General features: G+C 42.3%; 1 protein-coding gene across 1 annotated transcript in view; it reads left to right on the top strand.

Moving 5' to 3' along the window:
- The window catches only part of slc7a14a (solute carrier family 7 member 14a), a 75,417-nt gene that overhangs the window by 869 nt on the left and 52,032 nt on the right, over positions 1–22,516 (top strand). The window contains exon 2 of the mRNA XM_080186554.1: positions 20,352–20,840. Within this exon, the coding sequence (XP_080042680.1) occupies positions 20,537–20,840 (304 nt within the window). The 5' untranslated portion in view covers positions 20,352–20,536. The remainder of the gene's footprint in view (positions 1–20,351; positions 20,841–22,516) is intronic.

Raw genomic sequence — 22,516 nt, forward strand, 5'->3', positions numbered from 1 at the left:
TGTTTCAATGGGTCACACTGCGGTGTATCCAGAGTGGAGAATATTAAATCTCTAACAAGCTGTCAGTGTACTATCCTCAGTAATCACTCTCGCTGCCATTCCACATTTTCCTCAATTGAACCGCATTCTGTGTTCCCAGCAAGAACCTGTTCCTCCTGACGTGTTGAACAGGCTCTGAATGTTTGAAGATTGATCGTGTTGAATTCCCCAAGAACCTCCTCGGGTCTGCATTGAACTAATTAGATACATAAAGCCTTTCCATGTAACTATTTCATATGAAGCCAAATTCTATAAGAATCTATGTGTTTGTTTGTCTGTGTATACGATTGATTATACTGTTTATACACAGAATATCTACAAAGGATGGCTATGTATCAGGTCAGTAATTAGGTCAGTTCAGCTCATTTATAAAATATACCCCCTCTCCTTTTACATTCCAGATTCTATGATAGACACAGAGAACACATCCACTTAAAAACTGAACTAGAATTCAATGTAAAATTTGAATTGAGGGTTTTGAGTAGGTTGATGACTTAATTTTATTCGTATCTTCCTGGTCCAGTTGTTTTTATTTTAATTGCTCCTAAGTACAGATCATAGTTAGATCACTCATACTCTAACAGTATCTTTTCTGTTCCCCTACATTTCCCTCATTTCACTGTTGCCACCTTGATGCATTGAATCTGGATTAAGATTCTTTCAATCTCTAATGGTTTTCTGTGCAAGTTACATTTTAAAATGATCCTCGCTAGATCCTCCTATCAATTTCTATCAATGCCCTCAGACATATCATCTCCCATATCTATAAGTATTACTCTTAACTACTAAATGTGCAACCAATGCTTAGATCTGGATAGCATATTTTATTCTTATGAATCATTGAATGTACATTGCAGCTCTGTCCAGAATGCTCCCTAGCCCTTTCCCAAGCTCCTTTTCCATTATCAATATGTAATCGCCTGGAAACTCAATGCCATCCCAGTAAACCTACCTTTACTAAACTGATTCTGAGTTATTAAAGATATTTGGTCCACAAATCACAAACCTTTATTAACTATTTCAAACTAATTCATACTGTCATTTGTGTGGATGAATTCTTCTGGGCAATTGCACCATGTTCCTAACTGGAACTAATATGCAACTCATGATTGAAGTTTTGTTGTACAATACTGGCAAGGCAGTTAGAATTTTCCATCCCTAATTGCCCTAAGAAGGCAGAGCTTTTTCCTTTCTTGAACCACAGCAGTTGTCTGCTCCACATAATGGTCCTAGATACACACTGCCAACACAGTACAGTATTGATGGGGAGGATTGATATTGATACTGGTGGTGGGAGAAGCAATCAGATAAACTGCTGTGCCTTGGATGGTCAAAAGCTGCTTTGATATCAACTCATTATTGCATTCATGTCTGGAACAAGGTTGTGAAGAACCTGAAGCCAAATGTTCCGGATGGAATTCAAACTCAGCATCACTGAGCAAGTTATTGTTGATTAGATGCTGCTTGCTGGCACTGTTGATGACTCCTTCAAACAGTTTATTAATGATTGGGCTGCTGCTGATAGGGCTATCGTTAACTGACTTGTGAATAGGACATACCTGGACAACTTTTGCTATTGTGGGTTTTATACCAGTGTTGCTATTTGTCTGGAGGGGTTAGCTCTGGGAAACAATAGCTCAGTATTACAGCATCGGAACGGTCAGATTACATTGGATAACAATCACTCTGAACCCAAATTCCAGGAGCCAGTGCCACAATGTCTATCAACAAATTCAAAAAGGGTTATGCCACCACGGCAGGTAAAATGTTGTTAAGAGGCAGATAAGCCATGGTCCAACTGAACAGTTTTGAGGGAATAGATGACTTTTACTCATATTCCTAACCTTTGAGTTTCTTTGCTCTGTTGCACTTGGCCATCCACGTCACTAAAGATGATGGATGATAGAGTTGCAATAACTTTCCTATTTAAATATATTGAGCATCTGAAGTGCAGATGGAGGCCATTTGGTGTCTATATTGGTTCTTTGGAAGAGATATCCAATTAGTCCTCACTGCATTCTTTCGTGCAGAGTTCTGATTAATTTTCCTTTTCAAACATTCAATTAATTCATGCCTGGAACTGATGTGTTTTTCTCCTTCGTTCCCATGATGTTTGTGTCACTGGTCAGGCCAGCATTTATTATCTTTCTCTAACTGCCCTCAAGTAGCTGCTGAGCAGTGTGGTTCTCGATTAGTGGCTTGCTCAGCCATTTCAGAGGGAAATTAAGAATCTACCACATTGCTGTGAGCCTGGAGTCACATGCAGACAAGACTAGGTAAGGATGGCAGATTTCCTTCCCTGAAGGGCTTTTGTGAGAAATCTGATAACACCAGGTTTTAGTCCAACTGATTTATTTGACAGTAAACTCACAAGCTTTCGAGGTTAACCTCTTCGTCAGGTGAATGGAGAGTTCTGGCCTCAGACAGAGCATATAAAGCACAGACAGTTTACAGATTACTGATTAGAATGCGAATCTTTACACCTAACCTGCGTGTAAAGATTCACATTCTAATCAGTAATCTGTAAACTGTCTGTCCTTTATATGCTCTGTCTGAGGCCAGAACTCTCCATTCACCTGATGAAGAGGTTAACCTCAAAAGCTTGTGAGTTTACTGTCAAATAAATCGGTTGGACTTAAACCTGGTGTTATCAGACTTCTTACTGTGTTTACCCCAGTCCAACGCCGGCATCTCCACGTCAGGGCTTTTGTAAGCCAGATTTGATAGTTTCATGCTCACCATTTCTGAGATTTCATTTTAGATTTATTCAACAAATTGAATTTAAATTCCCAGCATGGTGATAGGATTTGACCTTTTGTCTCCACAGCATTAGTCCAGACTTGTGGATTCATGGTATAACTTCCATGCCAGTTTAATAAGAACATAACATAGAAATTTATTTCCTCTCCCTTGCCACATCATGAATTGAACCATTGTTAACAACACTGGAAAACACTTACTCTTTCCAATACAACATGTACTTGCTTCTATCTCCATAATATTGCCCATCTCTTCCTGTGCCTCAATCCGTCTGCTGCTAAAATCCTCATCCAATCCATTTTACTTCAAGACTTGATTATTCCAATGCTCTCCTGGTTCCTGGCTAATCTCCCACCTTGTGCCGTCTGTAAACCTGAGCTCATCTGAATCTCTGATGTCATCATCATAACCCACCAGTGTGCTCATTGACCTACATTCATTCTCAGTACATTAGTTCTTCAATTTTAATATTCGTATCCTGTGTTCAAATGCCTCAACCATTCCCCTTCCACCCCCCCCTCCCCTCCCCATCTCTGTAATCTTCTTCCGCCATACAACTCCCTAAGATCTCTGTATTTCTCCAATTTTGGTCACTTATGCTTTCCCTATTGTCTTGCATTGGAGCCAGTGTGTTCAGTTGCCTGGGTTTTATGCTCTGCAGTTCCCTGCCTAAAACCATACACGTCGGTCTCCATCTCTAAGATGCTTGTGGACCAAATCTCTTTGAATTAGTCTTTTCAATCACCTCATCTGTTGTCAATCTTTGTCTTCCTTCACTCCTGCAAAGTTCCTTGGTATCTCCTGCATGTCAAAGGCATACTTTTAAACTTTATTCTTTCATGGGATGTTGGAATCACTGACTGGGCCAGCATTTATTGCCCATCCCTAATGACTTGTTAATGGGTTGATGGATTTTTACGACAATTGATAGGAGTTGATAGTCAATATTATATTTTTAATTGCAGATTTTTATTGAATTCAGATTTCACCATGATGGGACTTGAACCTGGCCTCTGAATCATTAGTTCGATGACAATAACACTACACCACCATCTCCCCTCATTAAGCAATACTTTCACAGAATCGTCGAATCATAGAGCCATACAGTGCAGAAGAGACCCTTTGGCCCATTGAGTCCACACCAACCCATTAGTAACAGTTGAATTCCCACCTAATCCCATCTGCCAGCACCTGGCCAATAGCCCTGAATGTTATGATGTGCCAAGTGTTCATCCAAGTACTTCTTAAAAGATGTGAGGCAACCCATCTCCACCACCCTCCCAGGTAGTGCATTCCAGACTGTCACCACCCTCCGGGTAAAAATTTTTTTCCTCACATCCTCCCGAACCCCTATGTCCCTCGTGACTGACCCTTCAACTATGGGGAACAGCTGTTCCTCATCCACTCTGCCCATGTCTCTCACAATCTTGTACACCTCGATTAGGTCACCCATCAGTCTTCTTTGCTCCAATGAAAATAACCCAAGCTTACACAACCTCTGCATCCCCTCCAGTGCAATCACATCCTTCTGCTAATGTGATGACCTGAATTGTACACAATTTTTTAGCTGTGGCCTCACCAAAGTTCTATTCAACTCCAACATAACTTCCCTGCTTTTGTAATCTTTGCCTCAATTGATTAAGGCAAGTGTCCCATATACCTTTTTCACCACCCTAATAACATGTCCTTCCCCTTTCAGAGATCTGTGGACAAACACGCCAAGGTCCCTTTTTCCCACAGAACTTCCTAGTGTCCTACCATTCACTGAATACTTCCTTGTCAAATTACTCCTTCCAATATGTATCACCTCACACTTTTCAGGGTTAAATTCCATGTGCCCATTTGACCATTCTGTCTATATCTTCTTGTAGCCGAAGACACTCTGCCTCACTGTTAACTGCCCTTCCAATCTTTGTGTCATCATTTGTGTCATAAATGCAAGCAACTAAACTCTTTTTCTGTTGTTTTAAGTTAAGTTGCTTCACCTTTCCATTAAAAAATTACACAGTTGGTTTAATTGATTTAAATATAGTATGCTTCTGGACTTCCTTAGGGAAGCTGGTCTCTCAGTAAGTGTGGACCAGAGATAGGACCACAGCACTGTCATTCCCATTCACTGACATAGCCGCCCAGGAGGGCAACTTTCAGCCTTTTGGCTAAGATTAAGTATCAGATCAAGCTCAAGATGGATTGCAATGCCTTATCTTGTCAGCTTGGATCTTGTTTGTCTCTCCTGAGGGACCATGAATTGGATTCAGTTTGAGTTTGGTTTTTAGGAGTAAGCCAAGAGATGGATTCATGTTTGTATGGTACAGTCTGAGCATTGGCTTTGTAATTTTAAGAATGGAATAAAAAAAGACAAGACTGCAAGAACCAAGCCTCTCTCTATAAATCTGCCTTTCCCTGTGCTATTCTGTTTAATTATATTCCTGGAAGTTCAATTTTGTGCGGGTAAGGAGGGTGCTGCTTAATGGGGTTGAATTACATCATTTTTAAAGTTAGTTTTATGGTAGGTGGGTGTCACTGGCTAGGCCAGCATTTGTTGCCTTTCAGAGAGGTGAGCCATCTCCTTGAACCGCTGCAGTCCGTGTGGTGTAGGAACACCTACAGTGCTGTTAGGGAGGGAGTTCCAGGATTTTAACCCAGCAACTGTGAAGAAAATAAAGATATATTTCCAAGTCAGGATAGTGAGTGACTTGGAGGGAAACTTGCAGGTCGTGGTGTTCTGAGACATCTGCTGCTCTGGTCTTTCTAGATGGTAGTGGTCATGAGTTTTAAACATAGAACATAGAACACTACAGCACAAACAGGCCCTTTGGCCCACAAGTTGTGCCGATCATATCCATACCTACCAGGCCTATCTATAACTCTCGATCCCATTAAATCCCATGTACTCATCCATAGGACATAGAATTCCATGTATTCATCCATAGAACAAACATTTTGTTTGTGGTAATCGTTACTTACCATTTTCATGACATCCTTCACACATCATTCTAGCTTTTTCCCATGGTGCTGTACGTTTTGCAGTTAACACTGACAATTCCACACTGTGCCGAAATGGGGTCCAACTGGACTCCATCTACATAATCCATTTCTGCCTCTTTTCAGCTCTAAAAAAGAGTAACTGACGCAAATCATTAACTCTGTTTCTCTCTCCAGATATGCACCCAGTATTTTGTTTTTATATTACCAAAATATATCTGGTCATTTCTCTCCCAATGTTGAGTGTGAGAGTTGGCTGTGATCTAACTGACTGCTGTATTGCCTTAATTACAACAGTGACTACACTTCAAAAATACTTAATTGATTGTCAAGTCCTGACCCCATCAAAGGTACTTTATAAATGTAAATCCATATTATTATTTTTTCTTTCCTGTGCAGCAGATACTCTAGTTGAGACCATAAATGCCAAACCCCTAATAGAGGTCATAGAGTCATAGAGGTTTATAGCATGGAAACAGGCCCTTTGGCCCAATTTGTCCATGCCACCCTTTTTTTTAAAGCCCTAAGCTAGTTCCAATTGCCCGCATTTGGCCCATATCCCTTTATATTCATCTTATCCATATAACTCTCTAAACGCTTTTTAAAAGACAGAAGTGTACCTGCCTTTACTACTATCTCTGACAGCTTGTTCCAGACACTCGCCACCTTCTGTGCCAAAAAAAATTGCCCCTCGGGACACTTTTGTATCTCTCCCGTCTCACTTTAAAACAATGCCCTCCAGTTTTAGACTCCCCTACCGTCCAAAACACGAAACATGATTGGAAATTGAAAAGAACAAAGAACAAAGAACAAAAACAGCCCGGGAAACAGGCCCTTCGGCCCAACGAGCCCGCACCGCCACCTTAACACCACCAGTCCCCCCCTCCACCCATGGCCCTTGTCTAATGTTTTATGGCCATCCACATTGAGGGAAACTAATTTAGGGACAATTCCTGCCAATCAGCCTAACAGCACATCTTTGGGGTGTGGGAGGAACCGGAGCACCTGGAGAAAACCCACACAAGCACGGGGAGAATGCGCATACTCCCACAGACACCGGCCCAAATCCATGTGTCTGCACAGCAATCAGTGATAGTCACTGAGCTGTCGTCTTGCCCAGTATCTGGTCCAGTTTAGGCACACACTAACGACATGAAGCACTAGGCCAATCTCGAACAACCAAGAGCAGCCCAAGTACGACCCATCGCGGGTATGCCCCTCGTTGGAAACAAGGCGGACCGACTTAAAACCTGTGAATGAAAAGAGAAAAAAAAACATTATTGTTGTACCATATCCATTTACCTTACCAGGGACGCCCCAATGCTAATGACCCTTATTTAAAACAATCTCCTATATCTACCCATCTCCAACCGTCATGTGCCTGTCTAAGTTACTCTTAAATGACTTTAGCGTGTTTGCCTCCACCACCTTACTTGGCAGAGCATTCCATACCCCCACTACCCTCTGTGTGAAAAACCTCCCTCTAATATCTGTGTTATACCTCTCCCCCCTCACCTTAAGCCCATGGCCCCTTGTCCTATGTGTCTCTATCATAGGAAATAGCTTACCTCTGTTTATCTATATCCTTCATAATCTTACACACCTCTATTAGATCCCCCCTCAGTCGCCATCTTTCAAGGGAAAAGAGCCCCAATTTGTTCAATCTTTCCTCATACCCCACTCCTTCCATACCAGGCAACATCCTGGTAAACCTCCTCTGCACTCTCTCCAGAGTCTCCACGTCCTTCCAGTAGTAAGGCGACCAGAACTGGACGCAGTACTCTAAATGCGGCCTAACCAACGTTCTGTACAACTGCAACATTAGACTCCAGCTCTTATATTCTATACCCCTTCCTATAAAGGCTAACATACCATAGGCTTTCTTCACCACACTCTCCACTTGCACTGCCACCTTCAAAGACTTGTGCACTTGTACCCCCAGGTCTCGCTGCGATTCTATACTCCTTATGGGCTTACCCTTTATCATATAACTCCCCCCTACATTATTCCGGCCAAAATGCATCACCTCACATTTATCTGTGCTGTACGTGCTGTGTACTATTTCTGCTCTATAATGAAGAGAAAGATAAGCAAATCATGACCAATAGCTAAAAACTGAACAACGTCTGCAGTAGTTGTACACTTGACTGGAGGTGCTAACTTGCACTGTGGTTTCCAGATGTGTAAGGAGTTGCTGGGTATCTGGCCCAACTGGATATCCTTCAAGGCGATCGGTATAGTTGGAGTCAGGTGATTATTTCACGTTTGCTGGTAACAAAAGCAAGCTTGTTGTTGACCTCACCGAGTGTCCCAAAATGCATTTTCTATCAGGAGTTACTGAACAGGAATGGTGGACGGAGGGGTGGGGGTGCAGGGGGTTTGAGAAGAAGGCATTGTGACAGGATGAGGTTCTTATGTGGCCAGTTAATGGCACCAATTGGCCTCTGGGTGGGGAACCACCTGGAGGCTTTCCTGCCCTGAATTTGATCTGGAGGAGGTGAGAGGATGGTGGCATCTACACCTCACACCCTCCCGCCTGCTCACACAGACTTCACTGAGACTGCAGGGGGAGGAGGGAGGTGGGGTGGGATATTAAATTCTGTCCCATTATTTTTGCAGATGCCATTATGTTCATTATTTCCAAATGTTTCTGAAAGCAATATTGTTAGTCTCATAACTCCAGTCGCCTTGTTTTAGAAAGGAACAAGATGCCAGGGATGTGACTTCTGTATTCCACACTGAATTAACCATAGGGCTTGAACTGGAACGGAGGCTACTGTCTTTATATGATAAATATGACCACTGCTCAAGCATTTTCAGCAATTGCTCCCATGTTATATTTACCTGCAGAACAATCCGAGGTGGAATTATTTGCTACTTTGTCAGGGTACATGTGCAACGTGGCAGATTTTCAATCTCCTTCCTGAATGCGATATTAATGTTCCAGATCAGCCAACCCTTATGGGACATACCCAATTTACATTTCAAAATGGCAAAGGACAGGCAATCGACAATTGCCAGCTACACACCCAGGAAGCAAGTTGAAAATCTCCCCAAATGCTTCCCAGATAATTACTGACGGTCAAAATCATTTAGGAAGATTAAAAGGGAGCAGTATCTAGGGAATAAATAGTCTTTGGAGAGAGTGCAGAAAGGATTTATCAGAATGGTAGAAGGGACAGTATTCCTTCTGAAATACCCATATACACAGCCATGCAGCAATGTTAAAGATATCGTACAGTGGAATAAGCAGGCCCCACAAAATTCAAGGGAAAATTCACCAGCTACATGGAACGGCCAAAGAACCACAGAAATGGTACAGAGCAAAAAGAAGCCATTTATAGAGTCATAGAAGTTTACAGTGTGTAAACAGGCCCTTCGGCCCAATTTGTCCATGCTGCCCGCATTTGGCCCATATCCCTCTAAACCCATCTTATTCATGTAACTGTCTAAATGCTTTTTAAAAGACAAAACTGTACCTGCCTCTACTACTACCTCTGGCAGCTTGTTTGAGACATTCACCGCCCTCTGTATGAAAAAAATTGCCTTCTGGGCCCTTTTATATCTCTCCCCTCTCACCTTAAATCTATGCCTTCTAGTTTTAGACTCCTCTACCTTTGGGAAAAGATATTGACTATCTAGCTGATCTGTGCCTTTCAATATTTTATAGACCTCTATAAGATCACCCCTCAGCCTCCTACGCTCCAGGGCAGCCCAACATGTTTATGTTGGCCAAAATTAAAGAAAAAAATCAAACCAGCTGCTTATTCAAATCCCACTTTCCAGCACCTGGTCTGTAGCTTTGCAGGTGACGGCACTTACGGGAGACACGGAGATTGTTCTTCTTAGAGTTAAGTGCTTATTTAATTGCAATGCTCAAAATTATAATACATTTTGATCAAGTGAATAAGGAGGAGCTGTTTCTAGTGCCTAGGATTAACGTGGAATTTAGTTAACATACAAGGAACTGTGAAGGGAAGGATGAAGAGAATTTTTTGACACGGTTGCTTTGATCTTAAATGCATTGTCTCAAAGGGTACGGGAAGCAGATTGGATAGAGGCTTTCCAAAGGGAATTGGATAAATACTTGAAAACAACATTTTTCAGGGCTATAGGGAATGAATGAGAAAGCTAGTCCAATTGGATTGCTCTTTTAAAGAGTCAGCAGAGATTGACTGAATGGCTTCCTTCTGTTCTGTGTGATTTTATGAAGGAGATGGGAAAAAAGAGGGGTGATTAACGTTAAATAAAAACAGAAAGTGCTTGAAATACTTAACAAGTCTGGCAGCATTTGAGGAAAGCTATGCAGAGTTAATGCTTCATAGCATCCCTACAGTGCAGAAAGAGGTCATTCAGCCCATTGAGTCTGCACTAACTTTCCAAAAGAGCATCCCACTCAGGCCTTTCCCATTGTCCTATCCCCATAATCCAGCACATTTACCATGGCCAACCCACTTATAGAGTCATAGAGGTTTACAGAATGTAAACAGGACTTTCAGCTCAACTTGTCCATGCCGTCCTTTTTTTTTCAAAACCCCTCAACTAATCCTAATTGTCCGCATTTGATCCATATTCCTCTAGACCAATCGTACCCATGTAACTATCTAAATGCTTTTTAAAAGATAAAATTGTACCCACCTCTACTACTACCTCTGGCAGCTTGTTCCAGACACTCGCCACCTTCTGTGTGAAAATATTGCCCCTCTGGACACTTTTGTATCTCTCCCCTCTCACCTTAAACCTGTGCCCTCTAGTTTTAGACTCCCCCACCTTTGGGAGAAGATATTGACCATCTATCTTATCTGTGCCCCTCATTATTTTATAGACCTCTATAAGGTCACCCCTCAGCCTCCTATGCTCCAGAGAAAAAAGTCCCAGTCTATCCAGCCTCTCCTTATAACTCAATACATCAAGTCCCGATAGCATCCTAGTAAATCTTTTCTGCACTCTTTCTAGTTTAATAATATATTTTCTATAATAGGGTGATCAGAATTGCACACAGTATTCCAAGTGTGGCCTTAGCAATGTCTAGTACAACTTTAACAAGACGTCCCAACTCCTGTATTCAATGTTCTGACCGATGAAACCAAGCATGCCGCATGCCTTCTCCACCACTCTGTCCACTTGTGACTCCGCTTTCAAGGAGCTATGAACATGTCAACCTAGATCTCTTTGTTCTGTAACTCTCCCCAGCGCCATACCATTAACTGAATAAGTCCTGCCCTGGTTCAACCTACCAAAATGCATCATCTCCCATTTGTCTAAATTAAACTCCATCTGCCATTCATCAGCCCACTGGCTTAACCTACATATGTTTGGACTGTGGGAGGAAATGGGAGCATCCGGAGAAAATTCATGCAGACATGGGAAGAACTTGCCTACTCCACACAAATAGTGACCTGAGGCCGGAATCAAACACAGGTACCTGGCACTGTGAGGCAGCAGTGCTAACCATTGTGTCACCGTGCCACTCTTCGTCTTTTCGACTTGAATATCACCCTTCTTCAAGCTAAAGGGAGGGGTTTTAATGGGTTTGTTGTCACTGAAAAGGGTGGGGAGGATGAACAAAAGGGAGGGTCAGGGATTGAGTAGAGTGCAGGCGAGTTTGAATGGCAAATATGTCATTGAATAAAAGGCAAAGGTAATGATAATGTTTGCAATAAAGATACAAAGCATTTGTCCAGAGTGAGTGTGAATGGCAGAATGATGAACAGCATTGTCTGAAAACAAATACTTGTAAAACTAGATTCAAACTGGCTTTTAGGATTTAATATTGAGTTTGACCATTTCAGATTTTGAAGTCTTTCGCCCATTTTGATTCTGTTTCTTTGCCATGTGCCAGTCTGTATCTTGTTCTGATGAGTGTAAGATGAAAAGCTTCAGCAACATGCAATATTAAAGACAAAGACTTTGTTTTCTTCTTTGGGACTGGATGAATTAGCAAAGGTCTCTCCAGGTCATGTAGGGGAGGTCAGATGACTCCTATCCTATCCCCCCCTCTCCATTCCCAAAGTGAGATTCCCAGAGCTCAGATTCCCCCAATTACCTGATTGCTAAGAGTGTGGGTAAGGACCTCCTCAAATCTCCTCCTGTTACTCCAACAGGAGTTTAACAATGAGTCTTGATAGCGAAACCTACTGTGGGTTTACCTTGAACAAAACTGCAGCCAACACTTTCCTTTCGGTTGTTAAACCCGCTCAATAAATTGAAATAAATTTCCCACAGGGTTTGTCAATAGAATAATGTATGAGCAATTTAGTTAGTCAGACTATTTGTAGAAGTAGCATCCCTTTGATAAATTGTTTATTAGTCTCTGACATTAGCCTTCCCCCATCATCTTTTGTATCCCGACGTCTGTGCATTGCTTTTCAAAAGTACTTTTCAAAGGGTAAATATTGTTCATTTATTTAATTAAGGTGGTCAGATTGTTCACATTTTTAAAAATGGCATGACTGAAAACTTCCTTGATTCCATTTCCTAATTCTCCCTTAAGTAGCTCAAGCACCTCGGCCCATCCTTTCCTCCTCCCTTCCTGCTGATCTCTCCACATTGCTCTTCATCCTTAAAGATGCCTTTCTGACTAAAAGTTCCAAATGTGGACAGAGAGTGGACCTAATCTGGATTTGCATCCATGTCAGGTTTGATCAACCTTTTGAGAATTAATAGATAGTGGAGTGTCTGGGAAGGTTTCCTGGTTGGACGGAAAGGAATCTTGGCTTTTATTTCAGTGTAAAGGCAAAGATAAGGAAGTGGAGCTTCAGTTGTCTAAAGTTTTGATCCCCCTCACTTTCCCATTTGGAGTAATCTTTTTCAGTTTCTGGCAGGTCACCTGAGGGAGGATATAATTAGCCTCGCAAGGGTTGTAGTGCAGATTGATCAGAAAGACGCTGGGGCTATAAAAGGGTTTGATTATGAGGATAGGTTGCATAGACTGGACATGTATTCTCTCGAGATTAAAGGCGGTGGGATGAGTTGAGTGAGGTGCTTGAAATGATGAAAGGATTCGTTAGGTTAGATTCATGGAGACAATTTCCTCCAGTGCAAAGTCCAGAGCAAACTGGAACAAACTTACAATTAGTCTTCCAACATCAGGGGTGATATCAGGAAGCAGTTCTTCACACAAAGGGTAGTGGAAAGCTAGAACTCCCTTCTCCAAAAAGCTGTGGATGCTGGATCTCAACTGGAAATATATGACAAGTATTGATAGATTAATGTTCAGTAAGAGTATCAAGGGATATCAAACAAATGCAGGTCAATGGAGTTGAGATACAGCTCTACATGGATCTCGGAGTCATTGTGTCATGACAGGACAGAAGGAGGATGTTCAGCACATCAAGTGCATACCAGTTCCTCCATACAGCAGTCCAATCAGTCCAATTCCATCTCTCTCTTCCTGTAGTGCTCAAGTTTATTTCCTTCAAGGACCCATCTGATTTCTCTTTTGAAATCATTGAATGACCATATAGACAACATCCACCGCATTCCCTCCACTGCCTTTCGTCAAAAATTCAAATAGCATGATCTACCTTTTACTAATCTGTGCTGGCTCTCCTTAATAAACTCAAACCTCTTCTGATGCCTGTGCTAAGGAAACTTTGAGAGGTCAGGAGGTGAGCCATTCACTGTCCTGCTGTCCTCTATAACAGCTCTGAATGTGTCCTCTTAAGCATGAATTAGGTTTTATAAGGCCCAGGGCACAGATGATGTGAGGATTGTCAAAATGCCAGTTATTAATAGGAGAATCCTCAGTGTCTGCTGTTGTCTCAGATGATTATATTTTGTTAATTAATTGTGACATTCAAGCTCCCTATGTACCTGTGGCTTCGTGTTGATGCTAAATCTTTCCTGGGTCATGATCCCTTTGGTTGAAGACGAAACATACAGGAATTTTTGTTGCAATTGGTTTTTCTGAGATATCTTTCCTTATGGTTTTATTCTTTTGGTTCCGGCCTTGTCATCTGCTTAGTGCTTTCTGAGATAGTGTTAAAACCCATAGACCAATCGCTGGCCTACGGAGATTCAACAATTCTCAATCAGAAACAAACCACCTGCAACAGAACATAAGAACATAAGAAATAGGAGCAGGAGTAGGCCATCTAGCCCTTCGAGCCTTCCCCGCCATTCAATAAGATCATGGCTGATCTGAAGTGGATCAGTTCCACTTTTCAGAAGAAGGAAATGTTTCCATTGTTCACGTACCTAGTCATTGTCCAATATTTGGCGGTGAAGGTGCTCCAATGTCTATTGGTTGAGAACAGGACTGAGCTCAGTTGCGATGATCTGGCCAAACAGTGATGAGGCTCAGACATATGGAGAGTAGTCACACTGCTGAATGTGCAACAGGACTACCCGTGGTTGTACTAAATCAGGAGGAATCCATGATCTTGCACTCCCTGTGAAGGCGGAGGTGGGGAGAGAAGTGAGGCATTTGGGGGGAGGAAAAAAATGAAGCTTGAATGAGAGAGAAGTGGGAGTCAGAAGGAGACAAACAGGGATCAGGGAGAGAACTTTTTTTTTAATTCACTAATGGGATGTGGGCATCACTGGGTAGGCCAGCATTTATTGCTCATTCCTAATTGCCCTTGAGAAGGCAATTAAATGGCCTAGAAGCCATTGGGTTGCATCCAAGAAGGTGAATCATTCACATCTCATCAGTGAGTTAAAAAGATGTCATTTGATCACGATAAGAAATTGAGTCACTTAAAGATGGTCTGCAGTGGCTCCACTGGAAGCCCACACAAGGTCAGAGGCCTTGATGACTCACATAACTAACGCACACACAAACACCAAAATATGCAAACCTGCAATAATTTATATTCATAAACAAATGCTTGTCTGCACACAAACACGTGCAATGAGCACAAATCAACACATGCTCAAGATCATGGTCTTAACTAATTTTTTTCTGTTTCTTTAAGTTTCCTGAAGAAGTTGCGGGCTGAACAGCAGATCCAATAGAAACATATAAGGAACGTAGAGAGACTGTAGGTACCCCTGCCCAGGGAGTGTTGGCACACAGCTGGCTTCACTGGGTAAAGCTTCAAGTGTGAGTGAGATAGAAAAGAGGAAAATTAGTTGGCATCAATATTATTCTCAGGCCACTCCAGAATGCTTTGCAGCTTCAGAATTGCTCTATGAGGTGTTGTCAATGTTGTGATGTAGGAAACACATAGCCAGTTTTCAACAACATGGTCCCACAACAACAATAAGGTAAATGACCAGATAATCTGCTCATTGCAAATATTGGCAAGGATCATTGTGCGTGTGGGTCAGTAAGGAGAGTATCCTACTCTTCTTAACTAGTATCATGGGATAGTTTACATCGTTTGTGCAGGCATAATCGTAGAATCACAGAATGATATTCCAAAGTGAGGCCATTCAACCCATTATGCCTGTTCTAGCTCTGTGAAACATCTATTCAATTCCTCTCATTTCTCTATTCTTTCTCCAATACTCTGCAAATATTTCCTTTCAAATATTTATCCAATTACTTTTTGAAAATTACTATTGGATCTGCTTTCAGATAGTGAAATCCAAATAATAATAACTCACTGAGTAAAGACAATTCATTTCCCTTCCCCCGTGGTTCTTTTGCCATTTTGATTCTGGTTACTGACCTTCACACCTATGGAAACAGGCTCTCCTGTGGGAAGTGAAATGACATCTAACTGCGGACCAAGATAATCCTGCCATCCGGCCCTTACACTCCGCTGCTTTTAAATAACACGGAAGTAATGGAATTCCTATTCCAACTCCCTCATTGGAAATTCAAGATATTACTACTTAAAAATCTCATCTGAAACTGTTGGCCCAGAACCTAAAAACATAACCAGGAATAGCAACAGAAGTGGAAATTCCCTCTGCTACAAACACTTGCATCAGACTGCAACTCCCACCAGTTATGTGTGCTGTCAGTCTCCATGTCAGCACTGAGCTGTTCTGCTTGTGAGGCCTGTTTTAGGCTGCTCAGCTTCACCAGACATACATCTTAAGAGATTGTGATTAGCTGTATATCATTACCATCGATCTCAATCATATACTGAGGCTGTGGTTAGTTTTAATTGAGAGTTTCATTATTCTGCGCTCCAGGAGTGTGGCCTGATACATTATTAATGACTTCCTTGAATCCCTCCAGTGTAGAAGGAGGCCATTCAGCCCATCAATTCCTCACTGACCCTCTGAAAGAGCATTCCACCTAAAGCAACTTCAACTCCATCCCCACGCTATCATGGCTAATCCTCTTAATCTGCACTTTTTTGGATACTAAGGGGCAATTTTAGCATGGCCAATCCAGCTAACCTGCACATCCTTGGACTGTGGGAGGAAACCAGAGCACCCAAAACCATGCAGACACAGAGAGAATGTGCAAATTCCACATAGACAGTGACCCAAGCTGGGAATCGAACCCGAGTCCCTGGTGCTGTGAGGCAGCAGTGCTAACCAGTGGTGGTGACTGGAATATATATATCTGCTGTGCAGTTACAAACTGTGAGGATGAGGCTTGAACATCAACAGATATGAGTCACGTCTCAGTGGGTAACTCTTGCATCTCAGTTAGAAAGCCTTTGTTCAAATCCCATCCTAGAAATGTAATGGGAGACAGTTTATTTTTACTGGACTAGTAATCCAGAGACCCAGGGTAATGCGCTGGGGTCCTGGGCTCAAATCCCACCAGAGCAGATGGTGGAATTTGAATTCAATAGAAAACAATCTGGAATAAAAGTCCAATGATCATGAAAACTATTGCTGATTGTTTTAAAAATAAATTTGGTTCACTCATGTCCTTTAGGGAATGAAATCTGCTCTCCTTACCTGGTCTGGGCTACATGTGACTCCAAAGCCACAGCAATGTGGTTGACTCTTGCCTCTTTGCAAGACATGCAGGTCGAGGGCAATTAGGGATGGGAAGTAAATGCTGGATTTGTTAATGACACCATGTCCCATGAAAGAATAAAAATCGTGCATAATCTAGGCAGCATGGTCTAATGGTGCTATATAAATGCAATAAATTTCTGCATTTAACTGTATTTTTGGGACCAAAGGGTTTAAGCAGTGAAATCGTACAGTGTGACTTGATGGAGAGAATGAATTATCCCCACTCTCAGAGCTGTTCTATATTTATAAAGCAACAGGATCCGGGTCACATTCTCCCTGGGGACTGTAGCCAGTTCCATTTGTTAAGAAATGAAAGATAGATTCAAGTACTGGAGGCAGTGATGGTAAAGGTCAGGAGGACAATTTCCAGGGTCAGAATTTAGAGTAATGAGGAAAGTTTGGAGAAATCTCAGTGTGGAAAGGGATCGCCTGAGAGGTGCTTTTGCTGATGTAGAAATACAGAAAACGCTTAACCCAGAATATTGCTTTAATTTAGACGTCTGGATTGAAGAGGAGCAATGGATAATAGTTTAAAATTGCTGACTTTAGAGGGGAGCCAGAGATTTTTGTCCAGTCACAGTGATTAATACATGAAATTAACTCATTGTAGATTATTTCTAAGGAAATACTCTTGAGTTATCGAGGAAAAAAATGAATTCAGCAGTGAGCAGACCATAACCTGTCCCTGCATGGATGAATTGAAATATATAAACATATAAGATAATGAAGGGGATGGATAGGGTAGAGGTAGGGAGATTCTTCCTGCTTAAAAGGATAGCAGGACTAGAGGGCACAGCCTCAAGATAAGCGGGGGGGTGGGGGGGGGAGCAGTTTAGATCAGAGTTGAGGAGGAACTTCTTCACTCAAAGGGTGGTGAATGTCTGGAATTCTCTGCCCGTTGAAGTGATGGAGGCTACCTTGCTAAATATATTTAAGTCACGGATAGATAGGTTTTTGACAGACAAGGGAATTGAGGGTTATGGGGAGAAAGCGGGAAAGTGGAACTGATCCACTTCAGATCAGCCATGATCTTATTGAATGGCGGGGCAGGCTCGAAGGGCTAGATGGCCAACTCCTGCTCCTATTTCTTATGTTCTTATGTTCTTAAATGGGCTGAGTGGACTTCCTGACTTGCATTAATTCTTCTGACCATGAATCATGAGCTGCGTTGCCACCCAAATCCTGCTTTCATATCTTGATTGACCAAGAATGTCTCCAGCCCAATGATCAAACAATCTTTTTTTACCCTTCATGTTAGTCCAATCATTTCATCCCTGTGCCAATGCCTCGTTGTGGTGGCTTGTCCACTTTGGTTCTTTTCCAATGCCTTCTCCTTCCATCTATGAAGGGGCATTGCATTATGCATGTATGTTTTTAATCATTATCGAGCTCAGAACTGTTAATGTAATCTGAGAGCGAGGTTTGAAATGATAGCATGACTCGATTTTAGCCTGTGTCGTGTTACACCCTCTCTAGATGAGAGGATTGCTGACATCACAGCTCGTTGCTGATCCGACTGTTTCCATGTCAGAGTTCCATTATATAGGTCAAAGTCCATGAGTTGTCCTGTGTTTCCCTGCTCAGCTTATCTTCGAGAGATCTGTTGGTTCTGTGGATTTTGATTAATATTCCTCTGGTACTTTGATTCATTTTAATATGTTTTAAGTGGATACCTGCTTTCTTGTAATGACAAGGGAAGAAATAGCCTAGTGGTATTATCACTCGACTATTAATCCAGAAACTCAGCTAGTGTTCTGGGGACCCGGATTCGGATCCTGCCACGGCACATGGTGGAATTTGAATTCAATATAAAATATCTGGAATTAAGAATCAATTGATGACCAGGAAACCATTGTTGATGGAAAAACCCATTCGCTTCACCAATTTTGTTTAGGAAAGGAAATCTGCCATCCTTACCTGGCCTGGCCTACATGTGACCACAGAGCTACAGTAATGTGGTTGACTCTGAACAAGGGTAATTAGAGATAGGCAATCAATGCTGGCCAGCCAGCGGTGCACATGTCCCACAAATGAATGACAAAAAGGAGTGAACACACATTTGTTATTTCCTGCATTCTCTCTTCCTCTCCGAACAGTGTTTGGAACTTGAATAACACTGGTGCTGATTCCTGAAATACATTGCATTCTTAATGTTTGACAATTTTGACTACGATTGCAGATCAGTTTCTGAGAGGATTGATTTGTTGAAGCTTAGATAAGAAAAGTAATTGTGAAACTTTCTGAACTACAGTCCAACCAAAGTTGACCACCTTAATGTAGAGAGGGTTTAAACCCCACCATGGCAGGACCTGGGTGAGGGGGTGGTGGGGAGTGGCAGGTCAACTGAAGGTTTCATGCGACTGGATGATCCCAGCAGCAGGTGGGAGAGTAAAATCTCTCCTCTAGTTACACTCTGCTAATTCACCTGACACTAAGGGGCAATTTTAGCATGGCCAATCAATCTAACCCGCACATCTTTGGACTGTGGGATTAAACCGGAGCACCAGGAGGAAACCCACACGGAGAACATGCAAACTCCACACAGACAGTTACCCTTGGCTGGAACTGAACCTGGCACTGTAAGTTGGCACTGCTAACCACTGTGCCACCGTGCTGCCCCAAACATATCAATAAGATATTTGCTAGTGATCAATATCAGGACTCCAGGATAACTTTTATCTTTTTTTAGCCCAGAGACCAATTAGGCATCCCCTTAAGAGGAACAAAGAATGGAGGTAATATAAAAGGAACAATTTTAAAGGAGGTATAGATTTATGTACAGAATTCTTTAATGATGGCAGGTGCTAATGCCACTGGACTAGCAATATAGTTGCCCAGGCTAATGCCTGGGGATACAGGTTCAAATCCCAACACAGCAGCTGGTAGAATTTAAATTCAATTAATAAAACCATGGATGCCAGTCTTTAGCCAGTTTGATTCACTACACATTATAACAAGAAATGGCTGAAGACACTGGATACTGCAAGGCCCTGATCATATTCCAGCAAGTGTAATAAAGCCTGGTGCTCCTGTACTAGCCCCAACCCTAGTCAAGCTGTTGATGTACAACTACAACATTCACATGTAAAAACTGCAATGTAGAAAATTGCCCAGGTATATGCTGCCCACAAAAAGCAAGACAAATCTAAACCAGATAACCTTTGCTCCACCTTTCTCCTTTCGATTGTCAGCAAAGTGATAGAAAATACCATCGACCCATGTGATTCTGATACCACACCAACCTTACATTAATGTGAGTTATTGGATAAGAAAGCTCCCTTTAATATTTCTAATCATTGCTGTTGCTAAACACCTTCTGAAGAATGGGCAGCACAGTGGCACAGTGGTTAGCACTGCTGCTTCACAGTTCCAGTGACCTGGGTTCGATTCCCAGCTTGGGTCACTGTCTGTGTGGGGTTTGCACATTCTCCTTGTGTCTGCGTGGGTTTCCTCTGGGTGTTTTGCTTTCCTCCAACAGTCCCAAGATGTGTACATTAGGTGGATTGGCCACGCGAAATTGCCCCTTAGTGTCCTGACCGGCGTAGGTTAGAGGTATTAGTGGGTAAAGTATGTAGGGATATGGGGGGAGGGCCTGGGTGGGATTGTGGTTCATGCAGACTCGATGGGCTGAATGGCCTCTTTCTGTACTGTAGAGTTTCTATGAATTCTATCTTTATTATGTTCTTTTCCAGATACAACTTGTTTCTCGGGGACACCACTCACTGGGACATCAGTATAATGTTCTTAATGGCTTCAATGATCTTCCTGTGAATGGCTGGGTTCCCTCTTGTTGCCATTTGGATTATCCACTGAAGAACTTTGAGTCCCAATAAGACCCTTCACGTCAACAGAACTACACCCCACACCCATCGCTGCCATGAGTGGATTCCTCTCCTACCTGGACCCTCGGCGGGTTCACTGGGGCGCTACTTGGATGGCATTGCACTCGCGGGTCCTGCGCACCAAACCCGTGGAATCTATGCTCGAAGACTCCAACCAGCAAGGATCGGGTCACTCGAAACTGGCCCAGGTACTCACCACTGTCGATCTGGTGTCTCTTGGAGTTGGCAGTTGTGTGGGAACTGGCATGTACGTGGTTTCAGGACTGGTGGCCAAGGAGATGGCAGGACCCGGTGTGATTGTATCTTTTATCATCGCAGCCGTGGCCTCCATCTTGTCAGGTAAGCGAGTGAATGACTAAGTATTCAGGTGGCCTTCCCCAAAGTCAAGTGGTGGATTCACTGTCTGGCATGGTCAGGGAGACCACGGAGATCACTGGTTCCATTCCTGCTCTGTACTCAGCTGGAGACAGTTTATACGAGCAGGAGGAGGTCACTCAGCCTCCCTACCTTATTCCACTGTTCAAATAGATCATGGCTGAGTTGTACTTTCAGCTCCATTTGCCTGTCTTAATTCCATATCCCTTAATAACCTTTGTGAACAAAGTCTTTCAATCTCTGAGTTGAAATTTTTAATTTAACAGAACTTTGGTGGAGAGAGTTCCAAATTTCCGTTACCTTCTGTGATAAGAACTGCTCCCATTTCCACCCCAAGTTCCCTGGCCTTAATTTTAATGTGATGTTGATGGATGCTTCACCAAAGCTAGTAATTTTGTTCTATTTATTCGTTTGAATCCCTTAAATCATGTAAAGCACCTTGATCAAATCACACGTCAACTTGATAAATCCAAGAGAATACAAGAGAAGTTTATTCTGCCTGGGATTTGGTTCACTGAGACCGGGAAAGCAATGGCTCAGACTTTCTTCATCGAGACTGTACATATATCTGATCTTGTTGAAGATTTGACCTTCCTCACCCAGTTTCATTATCACAATTTCAGAGGTGATTTTAACAGAGATGTTGGGCTTGTTTCTGTCGTGCATGATGGGTCACAGCTGTCTGGGAGTGAACTTTATTGGTGGTGTTTGTCCACTTGAGAGCAGTCATGATGTGGAGATGCCGGCGTTGGACTGGGGTAAACACAGTAAGAAGTCTCACAACACCAGGTTAAAGTCCAACAGGTTTATTTGGTAACAACCACCACTAGCTTTCAGAGCACTGCCCCTTCATCAGGTGAGTAGCACAGACCATGTGACCCTTACTCTGCTGTGTTGCCCTTAAATGAACATGGACAGTTGATCCTGTAAACTATAAAAGAGTTCAATTTGATGCACAGGAATGAGTTTCCTTTTGGAGTTACAGTGGTGGAATGGGAATAATCCCAGAATAATTCATCTACTCCCCCCAAAACCACCCACTGATCCTACTGATGTCAGCTTCTAATCTTGACTACTGAGCAAACTTCATCAGATCTGAAACTTGGCTACTCAAATTGTATATATCATAACAAGACCTGTTCACCCATTACTCCTGCGCTCACATTGGCATCTGGTCAAGCAACATCTCAGTTTTAAAATTTTATTCCCCTACTTAAATTCTCTGTGACCTTACCATTCCCTATTTTAGTAATCTCCGTTTAGTAATCTACAACTCTGCACTCCTCTAATTCTTGCCTCTTGTGCAACCCCTATATTCATCACTTCTCTATCGTGCCTTCAGCTGCCTAAGCCTTAGAGTCTGGATTTCCCTCCTATACCTCTCCATTTCGCTACTTCTCTCTCTCTCTCTCTCTCCTCCTTTATGACAATCCCTAAAACCAGTCTCTTTGAAAAGCTTTTGTTCATCTGTAGCTTCTGTGTGGCTTGGTGTTAAATTACATTTGTTAATAACACAGTAGAGGAATTCTGAATGTTTTACCACATTGAAGACGCTACATTAATACAAAGTGTTACTCTGAAAAGAGAGTTAGCTTTTGAAAAAGAAGAAAGCAAAAGGATCCAGAGAAAAGACAAAATAA

This window comes from Carcharhinus amblyrhynchos, chromosome 3, assembly GCF_965287045.1.
Source record: "Carcharhinus amblyrhynchos chromosome 3, sCarAmb.v2.hapA, whole genome shotgun sequence".
In the NCBI taxonomy this organism is placed as follows: Eukaryota; Metazoa; Chordata; class Chondrichthyes; order Carcharhiniformes; family Carcharhinidae; genus Carcharhinus; species Carcharhinus amblyrhynchos.